General features: G+C 48.5%; 4 protein-coding genes across 5 annotated transcripts in view; 1 reads left to right on the forward strand and 3 right to left on the reverse strand.

Annotated features, from left to right (window-relative positions):
* The window catches only part of LOC109523559 (mitogen-activated protein kinase kinase kinase 5), an 11,682-nt gene extending 4,948 nt beyond the window's left edge, over positions 1-6,734 (reverse strand). Inside the window, 13 exon segments of the mRNA XM_019882777.1 lie at positions 219-303; positions 381-476; positions 1,278-1,327; positions 2,021-2,125; positions 2,736-2,886; positions 3,036-3,195; positions 3,291-3,403; positions 3,487-3,657; positions 3,760-3,866; positions 4,281-4,455; positions 4,835-5,022; positions 5,346-5,485; positions 6,189-6,734. Coding sequence (XP_019738336.1) covers positions 219-303; positions 381-476; positions 1,278-1,327; positions 2,021-2,125; positions 2,736-2,886; positions 3,036-3,195; positions 3,291-3,403; positions 3,487-3,657; positions 3,760-3,866; positions 4,281-4,455; positions 4,835-5,022; positions 5,346-5,485; positions 6,189-6,561 — 1,914 coding nt within the window. The 5' untranslated portion in view covers positions 6,562-6,734.
* Positions 6,735-8,513: 1,779 nt separating this feature from the next.
* On the reverse strand, positions 8,514-11,282 carry snip1 (Smad nuclear interacting protein). Its single transcript, XM_019882783.1, has 4 exons — positions 10,944-11,282; positions 10,612-10,738; positions 9,063-9,607; positions 8,514-8,792 (listed from the first exon to the last, which is right to left on the reverse strand). Exons 1-4 carry the CDS (start codon positions 11,075-11,077, stop codon positions 8,531-8,533), a joined length of 1,068 nt encoding a protein of 355 aa, XP_019738342.1. The 5' UTR covers positions 11,078-11,282; the 3' UTR covers positions 8,514-8,530.
* A 1,054-nt stretch (positions 11,283-12,336) lies between these two features.
* Positions 12,337-15,014, forward strand: dnali1 (dynein, axonemal, light intermediate chain 1). Of its 2 annotated transcripts, XM_019882780.1 has the most exons (6): positions 12,339-12,635; positions 13,110-13,228; positions 13,729-13,898; positions 14,064-14,242; positions 14,566-14,730; positions 14,794-15,014. In XM_019882780.1, exons 1-6 carry the CDS (start codon positions 12,555-12,557, stop codon positions 14,827-14,829), a joined length of 750 nt encoding a protein of 249 aa, XP_019738339.1. In that variant the 5' UTR covers positions 12,339-12,554; the 3' UTR covers positions 14,830-15,014. The 2 variants fall into 2 exon arrangements, with proteins under 2 accessions (XP_019738338.1, XP_019738339.1); XM_019882779.1 differs by having other exon boundaries at positions 12,337-12,635; positions 14,566-15,014.
* A 20-nt stretch (positions 15,015-15,034) lies between these two features.
* Positions 15,035-17,750, reverse strand: part of gnl2 (G protein nucleolar 2) — a 6,611-nt gene continuing 3,895 nt past the window's right edge. The window contains 5 exon segments of the mRNA XM_019882778.1: positions 15,035-15,202; positions 15,286-15,377; positions 15,881-15,945; positions 16,686-17,167; positions 17,260-17,367. Of these exon segments, the coding sequence (XP_019738337.1) occupies positions 15,053-15,202; positions 15,286-15,377; positions 15,881-15,945; positions 16,686-17,167; positions 17,260-17,367 (897 nt within the window). The 3' untranslated portion in view covers positions 15,035-15,052.

Genomic DNA, 17,750 nt, shown 5'->3' on the forward strand with positions numbered 1-17,750 from the left:
GGGGGGGGGGGGCGAATAACAACGATGGAAGAAGAAGGTGACGGCCCGGAAAAACCCCAAAAGGCGCAAGTATCGCTTGCATCGCCATTCGGCGCTCGTCGGCAACACGATCCAACATGTTCGCCAAAGGTTGGGAGCCGCAAACGCGCTCGATGGAATCCAATTTTGAAGGCGAACCGCACATGAAAAGCAAGCGGGAGACGTGGGTGGCGACCGACCTCGAGTATTCCCTCACTGAGATGATTCAGACCAGGGGAGGCGTCCTCGGCTGGGTGGAGCAGAGAAGTGACCAGATCGCAGAAACTGAGGAGACAAGAGCCAATCGAGCCAATTCCCGCCACGGCCTCTTTATCAATCCGCACGTCTGGCCGGCCACTCACCCTTTACAGTGCTGCTCTGAGGGGAAACAGAGCTGGAAGTCATCCGAGTTGTAGTGCACGTACAGGAAGCAGCTGCGCTCGTCAATCTTTGATGCGCTGGAGAGTAGAAAAATACTCGAGTCATATTCATCACGAGGGGTAAAAAAAAAAAATCATTGGAAAATGGTGCCGCGTGTTCAATGTTTTGCTTGACTTCATCGGGCTGTAACGTGATTGACACGCAAAAAAATACATTTGCCTCTAAAATGGAATGATCTTTTCAAAATCGATGGTGTTATTCTTTGAATCATTGATTTGTATCTTTGAGTAGAGCGAAAGGTCCGACAGCCCGGCCTCCCTTCTCACTCGGCCCACCTTCACCTTGAGGCCTACGCCAAATGTCATTTTGAGGTTTTGTTATGTTTTGTTTTGTTTTTTTTTTTGTGTCAGGTCGCGGGCCGCTGAAAAATGGATGGTGGTCCGCCAATGGCCCCCTGGGCCATAGTTTAGACACCTGTGGTGTAAGCCCAGAACTTTAGAAGGGACTGGGTGCTTTCAGCACCCAGTCCCGCCTTTTAGCAGAGCAGATGTTTCGCATCCTGATTGACATGTGGCCGCAGTGGAGAATTTGCCAAGTAACTGCGCGCTGCGTCTGCACTCGCGCTGACATGTTGGCATTTGGATCCTCAAATGTCAAGCGGACCGATTGCGATCTGAAGCTGTGGCGCTCCCAGTCCCAACATCAAACCGGCAATGCGACAACTAATGAGACAAGTCCAGTGTTTTCCAGTGACAACCAGCCGCGGGCTTTGAGCACACACGCACGCACCCGCACCCACACCCACACCCACACCCACACACACACACACACACACAGGAGAAGGTATTTGAAAGCTGTCAGCACACGCAGCTTCATACCTCACTCCGCGGATTGCGGCAGCCGGGAAAGTCCACTGATGTAAGCCTTTCTGTTGAGTCAAAAGAATGAAAACAAAAAAATAACAATTTGACACAGGCAGCTTCTTCAGTGTTTTGCAGGTGCAGTTTATATACAAACACACACACACACACACACACACTTAAGAAGAATGAAAGTAAACATCCTGAGGCATGACACACATTCCCACACACATAAGACCACACCCTCGCATTTGGCCTTGAACATTCACACAACTACGCATGGTCCCATGGAACAAAACGGCGACTTTTTAAAATATGGTGCGGTGAGGGCCGATGAGACTGAAATGTTGAGTATGTATGAGCTAAGGTGGGGGTCCCCAACCACCGATCCACGGACTGTTTTTTGGGGTCAGTCAAACGCACCATATCCAGCCCGTCGATGACCTTGAGCAAAGCAATCTAAATAGGACGGAGTAATGATATGATCGAGATTCGTGACATGACGTGACCAGCGTCCAGCTTTTGGGCATATTTACACCTTCAAGACGTGGCGTGACTCGAGCCGATCGGAGTCCTCTTCAAAGTACGGTTTGAAAGTTGCACTCGACAGAATTCGCCAATGAACGAGAGAAGAAGCGGTTCGCAAGAAAGTGATCGATCGCGTCATCTTTTGCGAGTCGCGGTGATGCTAACGCCGTACGTGGGATCGGAACTCGAATGCGATTCTGTTTACATGGCCCGCCATGACATGTTGCGCCTACCTTGAAGGGTGTGACGTGTTTCAGCTGGACGGTGCGACTTTCGTCCCCCTCGCTCACTGACACCACCGCAGGCTGAAGGACTTTACTGGGCTCCAGAATGAGCACCTGAAAAACATGTCGGACGATCAATAACATCCACAAACGAATCGAGTGCCCCCCACCCCCACATCGATCCTGAGCTACTCACGCCGTTTTAGGTGGGCCGTGCCCCCCCAAATCCATCGAGCTTTTGCCACGGTGCCGTGTGAACATTTTGAAGGACGGGTCATTGGAAATTGTGGCCGTACCGAGAGGAACTTTTGAGGAAAATACGTCGAGCGTCACGCGTCGGGCGTCACGCGTCGGGCGTCACGCGTCAGGTTTCAAGCGCTCATTGCTGAAGTTCTCAGGGAGTGTGGTTGCAAGATTCTGACTCACAATCTTGGCATGACAATTTCTCTGGGGAAGGATTCAAAATCTACTCGGCCACTACTGCTCTGAATTGAAGACACAGTATTTTTTTTTTGGGAGGGGGGGGGGGCAAAAAACACCGTGAGCTGACCGAATAACCCTGTGACCATGTTGTGTTGGACAGCTTTCAAAATCAATCGGCTTGGAATTCAGACAACACGTTGAAAAAGCTACTGGCTCGTGAGGGGATCTGACCCCGCGACCTCTCCGACCAAATGAGCTCAGCGGCCGCGCGGGAGCGCGGCAACGGTGCCGTGTTACCGACCGGGCAGCGCTCGGTGATGACGCCGGGCTGACAGTACTGCAAAAGCAGCTCCATCCAGAAGTCCGCCGTGTCCTGTTTGGCAGACGTGACGTCGGGAGGCTTGGCAAACTGCCGGTACAGAACGTACGTCTCCATCACGGACGCGACGTACCTGAAAGAAGAAGAAGAAATCCACGTGGAATGCAAAACAACACTCGCTGCCGTTTGCCGGTCGGCTCGGGCGTTTCCCATCGATGGGTTAGCATTCAGCGAAGCGGACTTTGAAGCAAAGCGATGCGCTGCGATCTTGATCGGCCTCACCAAAGCGGAGCCTTGAGCTTGTAGAGTTTCTCGGAAGCCTCGATGACTTTCCTGTGGGCGTTAACCAGGATGTTAGCGCCCAGGTAGAAGCCCACGTCCCAGTAGTCCTTCATCTTCTCCAGGCTGCCCTTCCGGCCCAGCAGGGTGCTTAAGGTCACGCCTAGAGACAAAAAAAAAAAGTGCCACGAGTATTCTCATGCGGGACAAAAGACGACGACGACATTTGGGGCCCAAAGAGCGTCCAACTGGCGGAACCTTTCTTGCGCAGCTCGATGGACGAATCCAACTCGTGCCCCGCCGCCATCAGAAGGACCACATTGTTGATACCCGAGTGAAGAGTCTGTTCCGTCTCAAAGGCTTTTCCGTACCTGCGAAGCAACCGAGAGACGCCCGCTCGATGCAAAAGCCGCAGGGGGAAGGCGACGGAGCGAACGCTCGGGGGGGCGCATACCAGTAGCAGGCCTGATCTCTGCTGTGCTGGTCGCTGAAGCCCGAGCTCATGAAAATGTCTTTGTAGATGCGACCGCACAGGCAGTACACGTCCGACACCACCTTGCCTCCTGATTCTACGATGGGAAGGATCTCCTCCAAAGCTTTGGCACGGTCGCCCGTTTGATTCCTCCTGTTACCGTTGGAATCGAAAAGAACGGCCATCTGTCAAGAGAGATCCACAACCAACAGTACAGGACTGGAGCACTAAAGCAATGGAATAGAAACACTGTACCTGTTGAGGGCAAAAATATAGTGGAACTTAATATTTTGGTGTTTTGCCACCAGACACATGGGGAGGTTGTTCAGCATCTCCACCAGCTTTATCATCGCATCGTAGTCCTGTCAAAAAACAAAAGGACATCGATGTGGATTTTTACAGATGCTTTTTTTCCCCCCTATGTGGGCTCTTCATCTTCTGCTGTCAGGATACATCGAGCCGAAATCGCTCCATCGGGAGATCTGAAGTGCTCCGGAATGCCCCGCCCACGGATACGAGAGCCGCCACCTCAGTCGAAATGTTGAAAACATGACTCGAGACTTCTCCGTTTTGCTCTCGCATTTAGTTGAACGACTTGTCGGCCTGTTCTTTTTCCCCCCCTATGTCGGCTCTTCATCTGCTGCTATCAGGATACATCCGTGGGGCAAAGCGAGCCAAAATCGCTCCATCGGGAGATCTGAAGTGCTCCAGAATGCCCCGCCCACGGATACGAGAGCCGCCACCTCAGTCGAAATGTTGAAAACATGACTCGAGACTTCTCCGTTTTGGTCTCGCATTTAGGTGAACAGGTTCATGACGATATCAGGGGTGAGCAGCTCCACGCTATCCAAACGCATCTGGATGCGACTCAGCTCCTCGCTCAGGGCAGCACCGCTGAACCGCTCCCTCGCCATGCGGATCTCGTGCCGAATGGACTCCCGGAAGTATTCGCTGGCGGAGAATACCAAAGTGGTTGTCAAACCTTTTTGGTCCAGGGACCTCATTGGGACCCCCCCTCCGTCAACCCATTCCTGGTTTAGTCCCATTCAGTCTTGTTAAAAGTTTCCAAGGTTGGAAAAACGCTCCGACTTTTGCACTTTGAAAAAAAAAAAAACATCTATCTACATGGGAATTTATTCCAAACCCCGGGAGTCCCGAGCCTCCACTTTGAGAAATACACCATGACGGGCGAGAGGAAGAGGAAGGCACCTCACCTGGGCTGCACATCCACGTCGTTGAGCAAATGTGCGAGTTTCCAAACCCCGGGAGTCCCGAGCCTCCACTTTGAGAAATACACCATGACGGCGAGAGGAATAGGAAGGCACCTCACCTTGGCTGCACATCCACGTCGTTGAGCAAATGTGCGAGTCTCTCGGTCAGCGGCGTGAGAAGCGAATCCAGCTGGAAAGCGGGCTGCATCAGCTCTTTGATGCCGGTCATCACGGCGCCGTCGCAGGCGAACGCCTTGCCCTGAGGCGTCACCACGTAAGGGAGGAAAGTGTAGCTTCCACACTGCTCCTGAACGACACAGAAGCGTCTTTTGGGACCTTGGAGTATTAGGACTCCCTTCGAGAGCGCTCAGCGAAGATTTGGCGTCAAGTTAGATCTGCCTTTATTTTCCTAATTTCATCGTTACGACTCATCTCACAGGCAGCCAAAACACTCCGTAAAATTGTTGCGCATTGGAAAACGGCTCACTTCATCCCTGCATCAGATCAGGCATGTATACCTACCAAATAGGATTTGGAAGATTCCTCATCAACATTTTTATTACAATGCAATGATCAAATGACTCAAAGCAGTCTGGTCCCATGAATGAGCCTTGGGGAACGCCATCCCACCTTCACAGCCTGCAGGTCTGTGTCCTCCTCATAACGATACAGGATGATGTTGTTGGTCATGCTGAAACTTTCTCTGACTCCCAGGTGATAGAAGAGGGACGCTTGGCAGAAAGAGTCGCTCATCTCCACCACGGCCACATCTGTGAGGGAATGATGGTGGCAGGTAAGGGTGACAAAAAAATACAAATACTTGCGTACTGTACTGATGTAACCAGTATGCGAACGATGAGTCTCTTCTTTATTTATTATTATTTTTTTTTTAATCAATGACAATTCAATCTTGCCTCGTCGAATCAGCAAGGTAGCCCTCAAGACGGCAACATTTTTTTCTGTCCTCTGATTGGTTGCGTAGAGTCAGTGAAGTTTGACCAGCAAAACAAGTCGTTTGCGTTGTCATTTACGGAGGCCTCTTTTGCCAAACGGGGAGAACAAAAAGATATTAGCTCGTGGGGCGTATGAAAATAGGTTATCAGAAAAATACTGTAAAAATGACAACTTTTTTAGGGGGGGGGGGGGTTCACACACAGTCACTTCAGTTGGAACGACTTTCAAATATGTCCTGTTTACTTCCAAAAAGTTGACTCCAACTCGGACTCTTTTTTTTTTTTTTTTTCCCTTACGACGCTTGTACGTTGTGACAGTGTGAGTACTACTTTTGGCAACGACATTTCAAAATGTCAGTCGGCGCTTTTTTTTTTTTTTTTAAACTTGACACTGCGGTATTTCTTCGTTTTTGGACACAATGACTTGCGCTTGTACTCGAGTACATCGTGTCAATTGTTTTGGCCCCCGGAAGACCTGAACAAAAAGGGTGTTGGCGAAAAGTTTTGCCAACTCACCTACCTGCGTTGTAGAAGCTGTCCAGAACGTCCGTGGTCGCCATGGAGATCCTCTCGAAGGGGATGCTTTTCAACGAGGCTCGCGTGTCGGCGCACGCCTCCTTCACGCAGGCCAGGGACAAGCGCCGCTCGACCTGGGCGGCCTGCGCCGTCGCGGCCGCCTCGCCTTCCCCGTCGTTGGCAATGTAGGCCACCGACACGGCGCGGCCGCGGTTCCGGGGCGAGACGACGCCGGTCCCGGTCCCGGTCCTGGCGGCGTGGCTCCGGGCGCTCAGCTCCATGGCCAGCGGGTCCTGCCACAAACTTCCCGCCGACGCCTGCGACCCGGCGGCGGGCTCCCGCCGGAGACTCATCCGCCTCCGCTCCGTCGTGTACATGTGTCGTTATTCCTTCTCGTCGGGGTCTCGGGCGAAGCGTCGCGCTAGTCACCTCAGGTGAGTGTACGCGATTGCCCGAGTGTCCGCCCCCAAAAGGCTCCGGGAACGTTCCCGGAGCTCCGCCCCCACAGTCATCCTCCAAACCGGATGCCCGCGCGTCTCGCGTTCCTTCCCCCCTTTTGGCACTGAACGTTTCCATCAAAGTTGTGGCGGATTGTTCACTTCCGCGATAACCTCCATTGTTTTTTTTTTTTCCACTCTGGTGCCTGTGGATTGCGCAATAAGTGCCTTCCATTCAAGGGAGTGCTCTCATTGTGTTTTCTTTACACAGCACTGCGGAGATTATTGGCATCATCTAACGAGAGATATGTCGACACAAGGCGCCAACCTCCCAAAACTAATGCGAAGATTTCACATGGTCGCTATGTTCCTCTATTCCAAGTGAAATCACGAAACTCCACTCCACTTTGAAACCCAACTGCAGCTGCAACCAAAGACAACGGGACGCAACGCTATCGAACGCGAGGAGACAGTTAAAGAGACACTAAAAACAAAGCTGAACTATTGGAAGACTTTTCGGCATCCTCCGAGGACCGTGCCCGTCTTGGGACTGGCGGGACCACAAAAGCTTCGTGGCTCAGGGACAGCACCGTGTGGACATTAGCGGGAGCGCTTTTTGTTAGGGTTTAGATCGGGGTTCACCCCAAGATTTACTCTTGCGTGATTGATTCATGCAAAGGGCTCCCATTGTGACACACGCTTGGGAAATAAATTTGCTCAACTGATCTGTGAGTTTTACCGTTTGGTGTTATCGACCATCTTTGTTACGGATTTATTGCTTTACTGTTATATGTTAGTTGCTTCATGTACAGTTACTTTGTATGCAGCGATGGCTGAAAGTGCTCGAGAAATACACTTGAGTTGAATGAGGGGGAGGTAAAGTCTCACATTTTGTTGACAATATGTGCTGCGCGCCCCCACCCGACCCTCCCAAGAGTCGAAACACCGCATTTTGCTCGGTATTGCGTTTGTGGAGTATGACTTAAGCAGCAAAATCCGGCCGTTTTTTATCTATTTCAGGGGGCAGACATTTTGCCACTCGCTGGTGACTGAAAATGACATTTCTGTTGCTCGGGTAACGAAGTAATGACAAGTCACGGGTCAACTTGAGAACATGGCATGACCAAGCCCAGGAGCTGGGACAAAAAGCCAAGCTCTCGATTTACCGGTCGATCTCCCCAGGGGGCGTCCCCGGGTAAGAATCGCGGTCATCCGGGAGGGGCTCGGAGTCGATGCCGCCTCTCCTCCGCGTCAAGAGGAGCAAGATTAGGTGGCTCAGGCATCTGATTAGGGAGGTATTCTGGGCATGGAGGTCCCAGGGACGACCTAGGAAATGCTGGAGAGACTCTTTGTCTCCCGGCTGGCCTGGAAACGCCTTGTGATCCTGGAAAAAAAACTGAACTTAAGGAAAATTTGTATTTTCAAGAGATTTTAACACAAATGGAGCCTGAGTACTACAAAAAAAAAAACTTTAAAGCTTATGGCGATGCTCAGGTCATGTCCATCCTTTCCACGCATGGATATTTTTTTTTACAAAATTACTCAACCTATGTTGACAAACGGGTATTAAAAGGCTTTATCTTAATTGCTAAAGAGAAAGAGAATAATACGACAAAAGCTAAACTAGCGTGACCCATTCTCAAATATTTCATGAGAGGTCAATAATTTGCTCGAGGCAGTCCCAATAGTTGACAGTCTTTATTTACAGTACAAAAATGTAAATTTACATGACTGCTGTGAGACCCCCCCCCCCCATGTGAGGAAATTTTAAAAAAAAAAGGGGGGGGGGTCTGTCTGTCTGTACACCGGGGCGTCATAATTGAGCGCATCATTCATCGGGTCCCACCTTGAAAGGCAAAAACAGATGACATGGTCAAGTTGGATTTCTGGACTTTTTTTTTTTTTTTTTTTACTCATCCAGGCCTTCGTCCTCCTCTTCTTCGGGTTCCTCCTTGGCGTCCACCTCGCTGGTGTCGGAGAACTCGTGCAGCAGGACGTACTCGCGGCTGCTGAAGCCGAACTTGAGCACGTCCTTCTCCTTGAGCTCGTAGTAGCGCTGCGCCTCAATGCGCTGGTTGTTCAGGTAAGTGCCGTTGCCCGAGGCCAAGTCGATGATGTAAGGTCTCACCCGACGGCCCGTGGTGCCGTCCGCTCGGGTGAACTCCGTCACTCTGAACACGCAGAGAAAGAAATGGACTTTAGATAGCCGCCAAAGCCGTTTGAAGGGAAAACACAATGAAGAAATAAATCCAAAATCATTTTGCAGTGGGCAAAAAGTTTGTTTTTTGCGTCGCCGCCGATGCAGCTACGACCGACCGGTGTCGCGGATTTGCCGTCGCCGTTTTCCTTCCTTGGCCACCGTTTCGTATCGTGGTGTGAAAATGCGAAAAGATGACATGTACCGTTTTTTGCAAAGCGCCCCTCGGCATATTGGCCCTTACCTGTACTGGAATACCGCGTGCTGCTTGGAGCAGGACGGGTGATCGATGGGAATGTCTGCAATTTTCCGCTGTCTCCCCAACAGATAGGCGCTCTGTCGGTGAATGTACATGACGGGAAGCTGCTCGTCGTTCTTAAACGGGTAGAGCCGCCACCTGCGCTTGGGAACGCGCGCCTCGGGCGGCTCGTTGTACTTGATCACCACTCCGCGGAACGTGTTGGTGTCTTCCGTCAGCGCCCCCGACAGGCCGAAATTGGGCTTCTCCTTGTCGGCGTGGGGGGGGTCCGTCGGGCTGTCGCCGGAGCCCTCCGGATGGCCGAAGTCCACTTCCTGGTTCTCTTCGCGCCGTCGACGCTTTTCCCGCCGTTGCTCGTCGTGGTGCCGTCGCTCCGCTTGCTGCGAGGCGGCGGCGTCCCGTTCCCTGCGTCTGTCGCCGTTGCGCTCGCTTTCATGCGGCCGCTCCAATTCCGCCCTGCCGCGCTTTTCCTGCGGCTGCTCGTTTCGTCTTCTCTGCTCTTCTCCACCGGAACGCTGCTCGTCGCGCTCCTGTTTTGCAGGTAGGAAAAGAAAGCTTGTTAAAAAAAAAAAAAAAAAGTTTGAGGAAGCAATCATTTGTTGGCAAAAAGTATTTTGCTTTCAAACCATTCACACACAAGTGAACGACAGCACTTTACCGCTAGATGACGGCAACAAACGTCAAAGCGCTACAGTACAGGTCACTATTTTATTTGTGCTCACGTTTTCACCAAATTTCTAAGCTGCTTGCTTCAACCTGTTTATTGACATTCAGACTGGAAATTTACAGTCAAACTGAAAGAGAGTTAAATATTGTGTACTGAACAAAACCACAAAAAAAAAAAAAAAACTCTTGGGTCTTTCCATTCATTGAGTTGTCATGAAATATTTCTTTCCAATCTGAGCACGTGTATACTTTGTTCCTGATAGTTACTGAGCAAAAAAAAAAAAAAAAAAAAAAGTACATCTCTGAAACTTTGATATTTTTTGAAGAGAACATGTGAGAGATTATATTTCCTGAAAATTTTTGTTAAGGTCACGTGATCCACAAATTCTAGGTCAAAGTGGCCTGCCTACGTTACTAAAATATGCACCACTCTTCTAAATGATTGCGGATTTGGATTCCTTGACCAAGTCGTTCCTGAGATACAAGTTTTAAAAAGGAAGCAGCCATGTCTCTTTTTGCCGGCTATATTCAAATTTGCCCCCAAAGCCCAGCTCCGATGAACCTAAACTTTGAGATTTTGTGTTGTGCCATCACCACCACCAAGTTTCATTCAAATCAAAATCCCTTCGGTTAATTTTTTCTTTTTTTTTGCAGGAGGGGTGATTTGGCATGGATCCTCTTTGCTTAAAGTTCCCTTAGTTTAATGCTAAAATGTAATGGGAAACACAGCAATCAATTTGACTTGACGAAACTTGACAGCATGAACCATCCGACTAAGTCAGTCACTAAAACAAGCGCGCAAATCCGCGTGTAGGCAAAAAAGCGTCGAAATGCAGTGTTGTCGACTTAGTTTCCGAGCTGAATTCACCCGCTTTAACTTGACATCGGCACTGCGATGAGGACTTCTCCTCCGAGGGGATCTGCTGCCTCGCCGGCCAGGGGAGGACGCCTCTCTCCTGCCGTTCGAGCGGTCGTCCCTCGTCCTGACAGGCGACCTGGAAGAAGCCGTACACGCACAAAAAACACGACTCAATAAGCAGCACCGCCGATGATAAGTTTGTTGCGCGACGAACGCTAACGGCTAGCCAAAGCAGACTCGGAAACACCATGTTGCAGTTTTGACGGCGCGTGCTCTTAGTTCGGAGAAAAACAAGATTTCAACTAAAAGGTATGGCAAAAATTTAAAAAAAAAAAACTGGCCTGCTGGCTCTCCTTCTGTTGTCATTGGGCGAGCGTCGTGTTTTGTGCGGCCTCGCGGGGCTTAGCTTCTCTTGTTTCACCTTCGTTTTCACTTCGGGCGAGTCTCTTCTCTTGTGTCGTTTTTCTTTGGCCATTTGCCTTCCGGGAAAAGAATCGCTCAAAAAAATAAAAATAAAAAAAAGTTGTAAAGCGCCTCGGCTTAGGTGTTGATGATCATTTTCTCGACAACAAACTTAACGAGGAGCAGTGGAGCTAGCTTAACGTTATGGCTTCTTTACTTCCGCTTCCGGTGGGAGCTCGGGAAATACATCTCGGCGAATCAGCGCTTGTCGCAATCGGTCCGTTTGTCAAACCAACACTTTAAAATTAATTAAACACCTTACTTAAATACGACAGCAAAGCATTAAAATTTTACAATTAAAAATCTGCTTTTGTGCTTCTGATGCAAACGAAATGCGTGAGTGAAAAAGTGGTCAAAAACAGTTCCCCACCCGGATAGAAAGCAATAGCTTACGTTATGGCTTCTTTACTTCCGCTTCCGGTGGGAGCTCGGGAAATACATCTCGGCGAATCAGCGCTTGTCGCAATCTGTCCGTTTGTCAAACCAACACTTTAAAATGAATTAAACACCTTACTTAAATACAACAGCAAAGCATTAAAATTTTACAATTAAAAATCTGCTCTTGTGCTTCTCATGCAAACGAAATGCGTGAGTGAAAAAGTGGTCAAAAACAGTTCCCCACCCGGATCAAATACAATCGATACCAGTAGGAGAACGTTGCCATGACAACAGAAAACGTCAACGCGAACTTTTTTTTTTTTTTTAAAGTCGAAACCAACCTGCTGCTGCACTTTTTCGGAAGGAAAAAAATATTTTATCGCATCCCACAAGATGAGTGAGGTCACAGAGTCCCTTCTCAAATATGACACTCCGGTTTCAATCGGCAAAAGCAACGCGAGGAAAGAAAGCAATGGCTTACGTTATGGCTTCTTTACTTCCGCTTCCGGTGGGAGCTCGGGAAATACACCTCGGCGAATCAGCGCTTGTCGCAATCTGTCCGTTTGTCAAACCAACACTTTAAAATGAATTAAACACCTTATTTGAATACGACAGCAAAGCATTAAAAATTTTGCAAATAAAAATATGCTTTTGTGCTTCTGATGCAAACGAAATGCGTGAGTGAAAAAGTGGTCAAAAACAGTTCCCCACCCGGATAGAAAGCAATAGCTTACGTTATGGCTTCTTTACTTCCGCTTCCGGTGGGAGCTCGGGAAATACATCTCGGCGAATCAGCGCTTGTCGCAATCTGTCCGTTTGTCAAACCAACACTTTAAAATGAATTAAACACCTTACTTAAATACAACAGCAAAGCATTAAAATTTTACAATTAAAAATCTGCTCTTGTGCTTCTCATGCAAACGAAATGCGTGAGTGAAAAAGTGGTCAAAAACAGTTCCCCACCCGGATCAAATACAATCGATACCAGTAGGAGAACGTTGCCATGACAACAGAAAACGTCAACGCGAACTTTTTTTTTTTTTTTAAAGTCGAAACCAACCTGCTGCTGCACTTTTTCGGAAGGAAAAAAATATTTTATCGCATCCCACAAGATGAGTGAGGTCACAGAGTCCCTTCTCAAATATGACACTCCGGTTTCAATCGGCAAAAGCAACGCGAGGAAATCGGGGAAGGTAAGTGGGCCATAGAAAAGATGGAAAATTACAAACTAAATTATTTTCTAATAATTTACATAAACACAGCTCAGTTGTAATTCTAAACGCCATAGCCATTGTATTTAACTTTTTTTCTCTCTCTAAAATGGTCATCTTTTATATTCCTGCACTGGGGCTCGGGGTACACTGTACAGCACAATCAGATATCTGCGTCGCCCCCCCCCCCCCGTCGGGCATTTTATTTGATATTCTCAAATATATTTACCGATTATTTTCTCAGTATGTATCGGTCAAGCCCAACCCTAACCCCTGCAGAGAGAAAAAAAAAAATCCTGGACCCGTTCCTGTTCCTAAATGGCATGGTTATGTAATGCAATGGTTATGTTCTGAGGGTCCTTTGTGAAATTTCTCATGCGTACGTCGTTCAATCAGCCAAACAGTTTGACAACCTCTTCTTAAAATGACGAACACCCTTTTTTTTTCCCCCTGTAGGGGCGTCCATTCAAAGTGAGCCCGCATCAGCCTGCTGACACTCCTGTGCCCCCTCCGCCTAAAACCAAATCAGGGTCACCTGAAAATGAGGAAATCCTCAACGTCATCTTTCCGCCCAGGTGAGTGCGCCCCCCTCCGCAACCGCTTTTACAGCCCTCTAAGAAACCCCAGAACATAACATATACTGTACGTCTAGGGCAGTGGTGTCAAACATACGGCCCGTGGGCCGGAACCGGCCCCCAAGGAGGTTCGATCCGGCCCGTGGGATAATTTAAAAGTGAAAAAAAAATGCATTAAAGACACAGAATTAATATTTTAAATAAAATGCAATTCGTGAATTATCCGCTAGGGGACACACTGTTTTGATCACAGTCGAAGACAACATTGTTTTGATCGGGGAAGAAAACAGCAGTCTCAGTCTGTCACCGAGGTAGACCCACCGCAGCAAATGTTATGAAAGCGCCAATCAATGCTTCTTCAGACCAAAACAAAGGAAAGAGATGATACTTTGGTGATTCATAGCACAGTATGGTATAATGTTAATGGTTCGGCCCACTTGACATCTACCGAGTCCGTATGTGGCCCACAATGTGAAATGAGTTTGACACCCCTGGTCTAGGGAGTGGATGGAGGGCAACCAGATGTGGGCGCAGCGGGTGTCCAGTACGCCGAGTACACGGGCCGACGTGGTCAACCTGGAGGAAGTGCTGGACAGGAAGTTGCAGCAGAGGCGGGCCTTGGAAACGGGCATCTGCCCCGTGCGTAGGGAGTTGTACTCGCAGTGTTTCGGTAACTATTGTGATGACAATTTTATGATTTGAGCTGCCTGTCGAGAGTAACGGGTGACAATTCCCTTGGCGATTTGATGCAACCGCTGTCAAAGAAACCGAACCAGTCGAGAACTAAAACATACCAGGGCGACTTTTTCCCCCTCTTTCTATTCTTCTTTCGAAGACGAGCTGATCCGGCAGGTGTGCGTCAACTGCGCCGAGCGAGGCCTCCTGCTGCTTCGCGTCCGAGACGAGCTCCAAATGACCATCGCCGCTTACCAGACCCTGTACGAGAGCAGCGTAGTGTTCGGCATGAGGAAAGCCCTGCAGGCCGAGCAGGACAAGGTGGACATGTTGCAAAGAGTAAGCAACAGACACATAGTGTATTACTCTTTAATGATTCGTCTTATTCTCGGTCGGCTAACTGTAGTTCAGCCGCACCCCCACCAGATGGCAGCCTTAAAGAGGACATGACATGGGGGCCCATTGACTTTTTTTTTGGTGGCTCGCAAACACCTGGTTGGGGTTTTTCAGGGCCTGCCTGCCCAACCAACCATCAAGTGAAACATTTAAACGACCACGTCAACCTTTCGTGACTTTTATTTTGTAACAAAAACGGCATAAGGCGTCTCCGTTTCGAACGCCATAGAAAGCCGATCGCTCTCGCCCCTTTGACGCATCCCCAGATAAGCGCTCAGGAGAAAGAGAAAGAGGATCTGACGGCGCGGCTAAACGCTCAGAAGGACGAGCGCGTCGCCAACGAGAGGAGGGACGAGGCAAAACGGGAAGCGCAGGAAAAGAAGCGCGCGGAGCAGATTCAGTTTTTGAAGAGGACCAACCAGCAGCTCAAGGTAAGAACATGTCAACCTTTCGATGCTTCTCCTTCCTGACGTTCTGCGTGTATTCCCGTTTAGACCCAACTGGAAGGGATGGTCGCGCCAAAGAAGTAACTAACTCCCGAGCTGCGACGTGTCGCTGGCTGTCGCTACGGAGGCAAATAGAAGATTTTTTTTTTTTCCCATGCATACTCCAAAAAAATGATTGTTGCATTTAAAGCTAAGGCCAGACTTTCCCCGAGGGGTTCAAAATGCACACTCTTATTACTTACATTTCAAATAAAGCATCATGAAAAGTCTATTTTTTTTTTTTTTAATGGGAGTTGAGTGCTAGCCTTTAGCGCTTAGCTCTCTTCGCTTTTTTGCCCCGCGACGTTGCCGCTTGGGTGTCTTTGGTCTTGTTCTTGTTCCTGTTCTTGACGTTGTGCGTTTCGTAGTAGCGCGAGCCCACTTTCTTCGACCGCTGGGCACGGTCCATCGCTCGCCGCTGTAAAAATACAACAATGAACTTTTTTAAAAGAGGAACTTTGGAACGGATCTGTCCAATAAATCGTGAAGGCGTTTTTCTACCTCTTTGGACGACAGTTTGGGTTGTGGGGCGGAATGCTCATCTTCCTCGTCGTCGTCGTCAGCTTTCCTCTTTTTGTTTCTCTGCGTAGCCGCTAGAATTAAATACAAAAAATAATTCAATGAGCAACTTCACAAAATGCCAGAAAAAAATTTTGCAAGGGAGGCTGACTCAATCTCCCCCCCCTCCCGGCGGCAAAAGCTCAGGATCGTCTCAACAACTTGCTGATGAGCTGATCATTGGACCAAGGTAGCATCGAAAACAGGCAAGGTGGGGGGGCCCTCCAGGACTGCAGATGGACATGCCTGCGCTAGTATCAACGCTAAAAGTTCCGACAAACAACCTTGTTCGAAGAATACTGCCCCCCCCCCCAACAACAACAACATTGAGCCGGTGACGGAAAAAAATACTGCCAAGAAACACCACTTTCGGCCCGTGTTGAGCCCCCCCATGTGGTTACAAATGCACTCAAAGTGAATGAAAATCAAGCCACCCACCCAAACAAACAAATCAATCAATCTTCATAAAAATCAAAAAAATGCCATCTTTGCTGTGGTCCGAAGGGGGAAAAAAGCGTACGATGTGATTCATAGTTACCTTGCATCTGCACTTGTTTGGTCTTGATGTTCATCAACAATTTGTCTGAATCGGCTTTTGGTATCCTGTGTCACAAAAACCAAAAATAAAAAACCCCAAGTTAGTTTCCATTTGGATTTTCTTAATATTATGAACAACCGGATGAAAACTAGCCACTCTGCGTCTGTGTACACGTTTATGAGTGAGTGTGTGTGTGTGAGAGAGAGAGAGAGAGCGAAAGAAAAATTGGCTAGCAAGAGGCACAAGTGGTCCAAAACAAAAACATCCTAAATGTATTTTCTTATTGACTCTGGGTTGGGTTTCCTCATGACATGCGAGTGGAAACCAAATACTGACGAAAAAGACGATGATAAAGTAATCCAGCATTTTATGAGCGGCGATTTTTTTTTTTTCTTGTTCATTCGTTTCAAAACATCGATCACGACTGTCTTACATACGGCGTGAAGATCATCGCTACTCGCAAAATACGACGCGATTGATTGCCGCTTCCATCCGGTGGCTGCCGGCTAGTTGTTAGCGGCTAAGCGGCTCGTGGCTAGCCTCTTAGTGATGAAACTGCTCATGTTCAAATTTGGCTGACATTTTTTTCCAGTCACAGTCTCTGTGTGTTCTTCCCACTGATCGACAAACAAAAAAAAAAGTGCTTTTGCATGATTCTTAAACCCGATAATGTCTATGCGAGGCGGATTTCCAATTTTTAAAAAAATAGCTGATATCGGCGAATGACTCATTGCGAACATTTTTTGCCGCCATTTGTCTCGCGCAAAGGAAAGCAAAAAACTGTTTGGTGGCGACCTCGACTGACCTGATGGCAGAGAAGCGCTTGGATTTGGCCCGGGCCAGAAACTGCTTGTATTTGGCAATTTTCTCGTCCAGCTCGCGTAGCACTCGCTTGGAATTCTTTTCCCCAGCGACCGCGCTCTCTTCGGCGGCCGGCTCACTGCCCGCGTCCTCTTCCTTTACGCCCTCCGCCTCCTCTTCCTCCTCACCGTCCTCCTCCTCCTCCGCCTCGTCATCCTCGGCCTCCGAGCCGGAGATGTCCAGGTCGGGCATTTCCACGGGGACCAGGTCCTCCTCGTTGAATTCGGGCGCCACGTTGATCTTACCGAAGTTCTGTCGCACGCTGGACAAAATCTTGTTAAGTTCCTCCTTCTGCCGCCGTTTCTGCTGCTCTTCGCCTTCAATGGTGGCGGCGGCGGTGGCGGCGATGGCGGCTTCTTCTTCCGTCTGGGCATCTTGCATGCCGTCGTCGACTGTTGCTGGCGCAGCTTTCACTGGCAAAGGTTCCTGGTGGACCCAAAAAAAAAAAAGTAATGGTAACATAAAAGGTGTTGCAGGTATCGCATTGAGAAAAAAAAAACAAAAAAACAAAACCTTACCTGCTGGTCGCCCTCGGGGCCTGGAGGCTTGACAAAAAAAGGTATACGTCCCCTCTGCCAATCGTTTAACACCATCTTGGACACCGTGGGCAGATCGGGCTCTCCGCCCTACAACACAAGACACGTTGACAAATGATGACAACATTCTATTCTTTAAAAAAAAAAAAAAAAAAAAAAAAAAAAAGGGGGGGGGGGTTCAAAGGTGAACGTGCAAGAAAATACTCAAATATTTTAATATAAAACGTAGAGAAAGCAAACGTGCGAACGTTCACTATACATTGATGAAAATGTGGACAATATCGATAAAAAATATAAAGTTGGTCAATGGAATAAACTATAAAAATAATAAAATACCGTCAATTGTTTTGTTCTTAAACACAGAAAAAAATATAACTAAAGAGCATTAAAAAAAAAAAAAAAAAGATCACAAAGTAACATACGTAATAAACAATACAAATATGTAGAAATATTTACACTTATTTGTGTGTGTG

This window comes from Hippocampus comes, unplaced genomic scaffold, assembly GCF_001891065.2.
Source record: "Hippocampus comes isolate QL1 unplaced genomic scaffold, H_comes_QL1_v1.1 scaffold281, whole genome shotgun sequence".
NCBI classification, from domain to species: domain Eukaryota; kingdom Metazoa; phylum Chordata; class Actinopteri; order Syngnathiformes; family Syngnathidae; genus Hippocampus; species Hippocampus comes.

What these genes read in the sequence shown, in the direction of transcription:
- dnali1 (XM_019882779.1), top strand. Translation starts at nt 12,555, where the DNA reads ATGAGTGAGGTCACAGAGTCCCTTCTCAAATATGACACTCCGGTTTCA. An exon ending in ACGCGAGGAAATCGGGGAAG is followed by an intron (nt 12,636 to 13,109) that starts GTAAGTGGGCCA and finishes TTCCCCCTGTAG; the next exon opens with GGGCGTCCATTCAAAGTGAG. An exon ending in GTTGTACTCGCAGTGTTTCG is followed by an intron (nt 13,899 to 14,063) that starts GTAACTATTGTG and finishes CTTCTTTCGAAG; the next exon opens with ACGAGCTGATCCGGCAGGTG.
- snip1 (XM_019882783.1), bottom strand. Translation starts at nt 11,077, where the DNA reads ATGGCCAAAGAAAAACGACACAAGAGAAGAGACTCGCCCGAAGTGAAA. An exon ending in CCGATGTCAAGTTAAAGCGG is followed by an intron (nt 9,608 to 10,611) that starts GTGAATTCAGCT and finishes CCTGCAAAACAG; the next exon opens with GAGCGCGACGAGCAGCGTTC. An exon ending in CACGCGGTATTCCAGTACAG is followed by an intron (nt 8,793 to 9,062) that starts GTAAGGGCCAAT and finishes CTGCGTGTTCAG; the next exon opens with AGTGACGGAGTTCACCCGAG.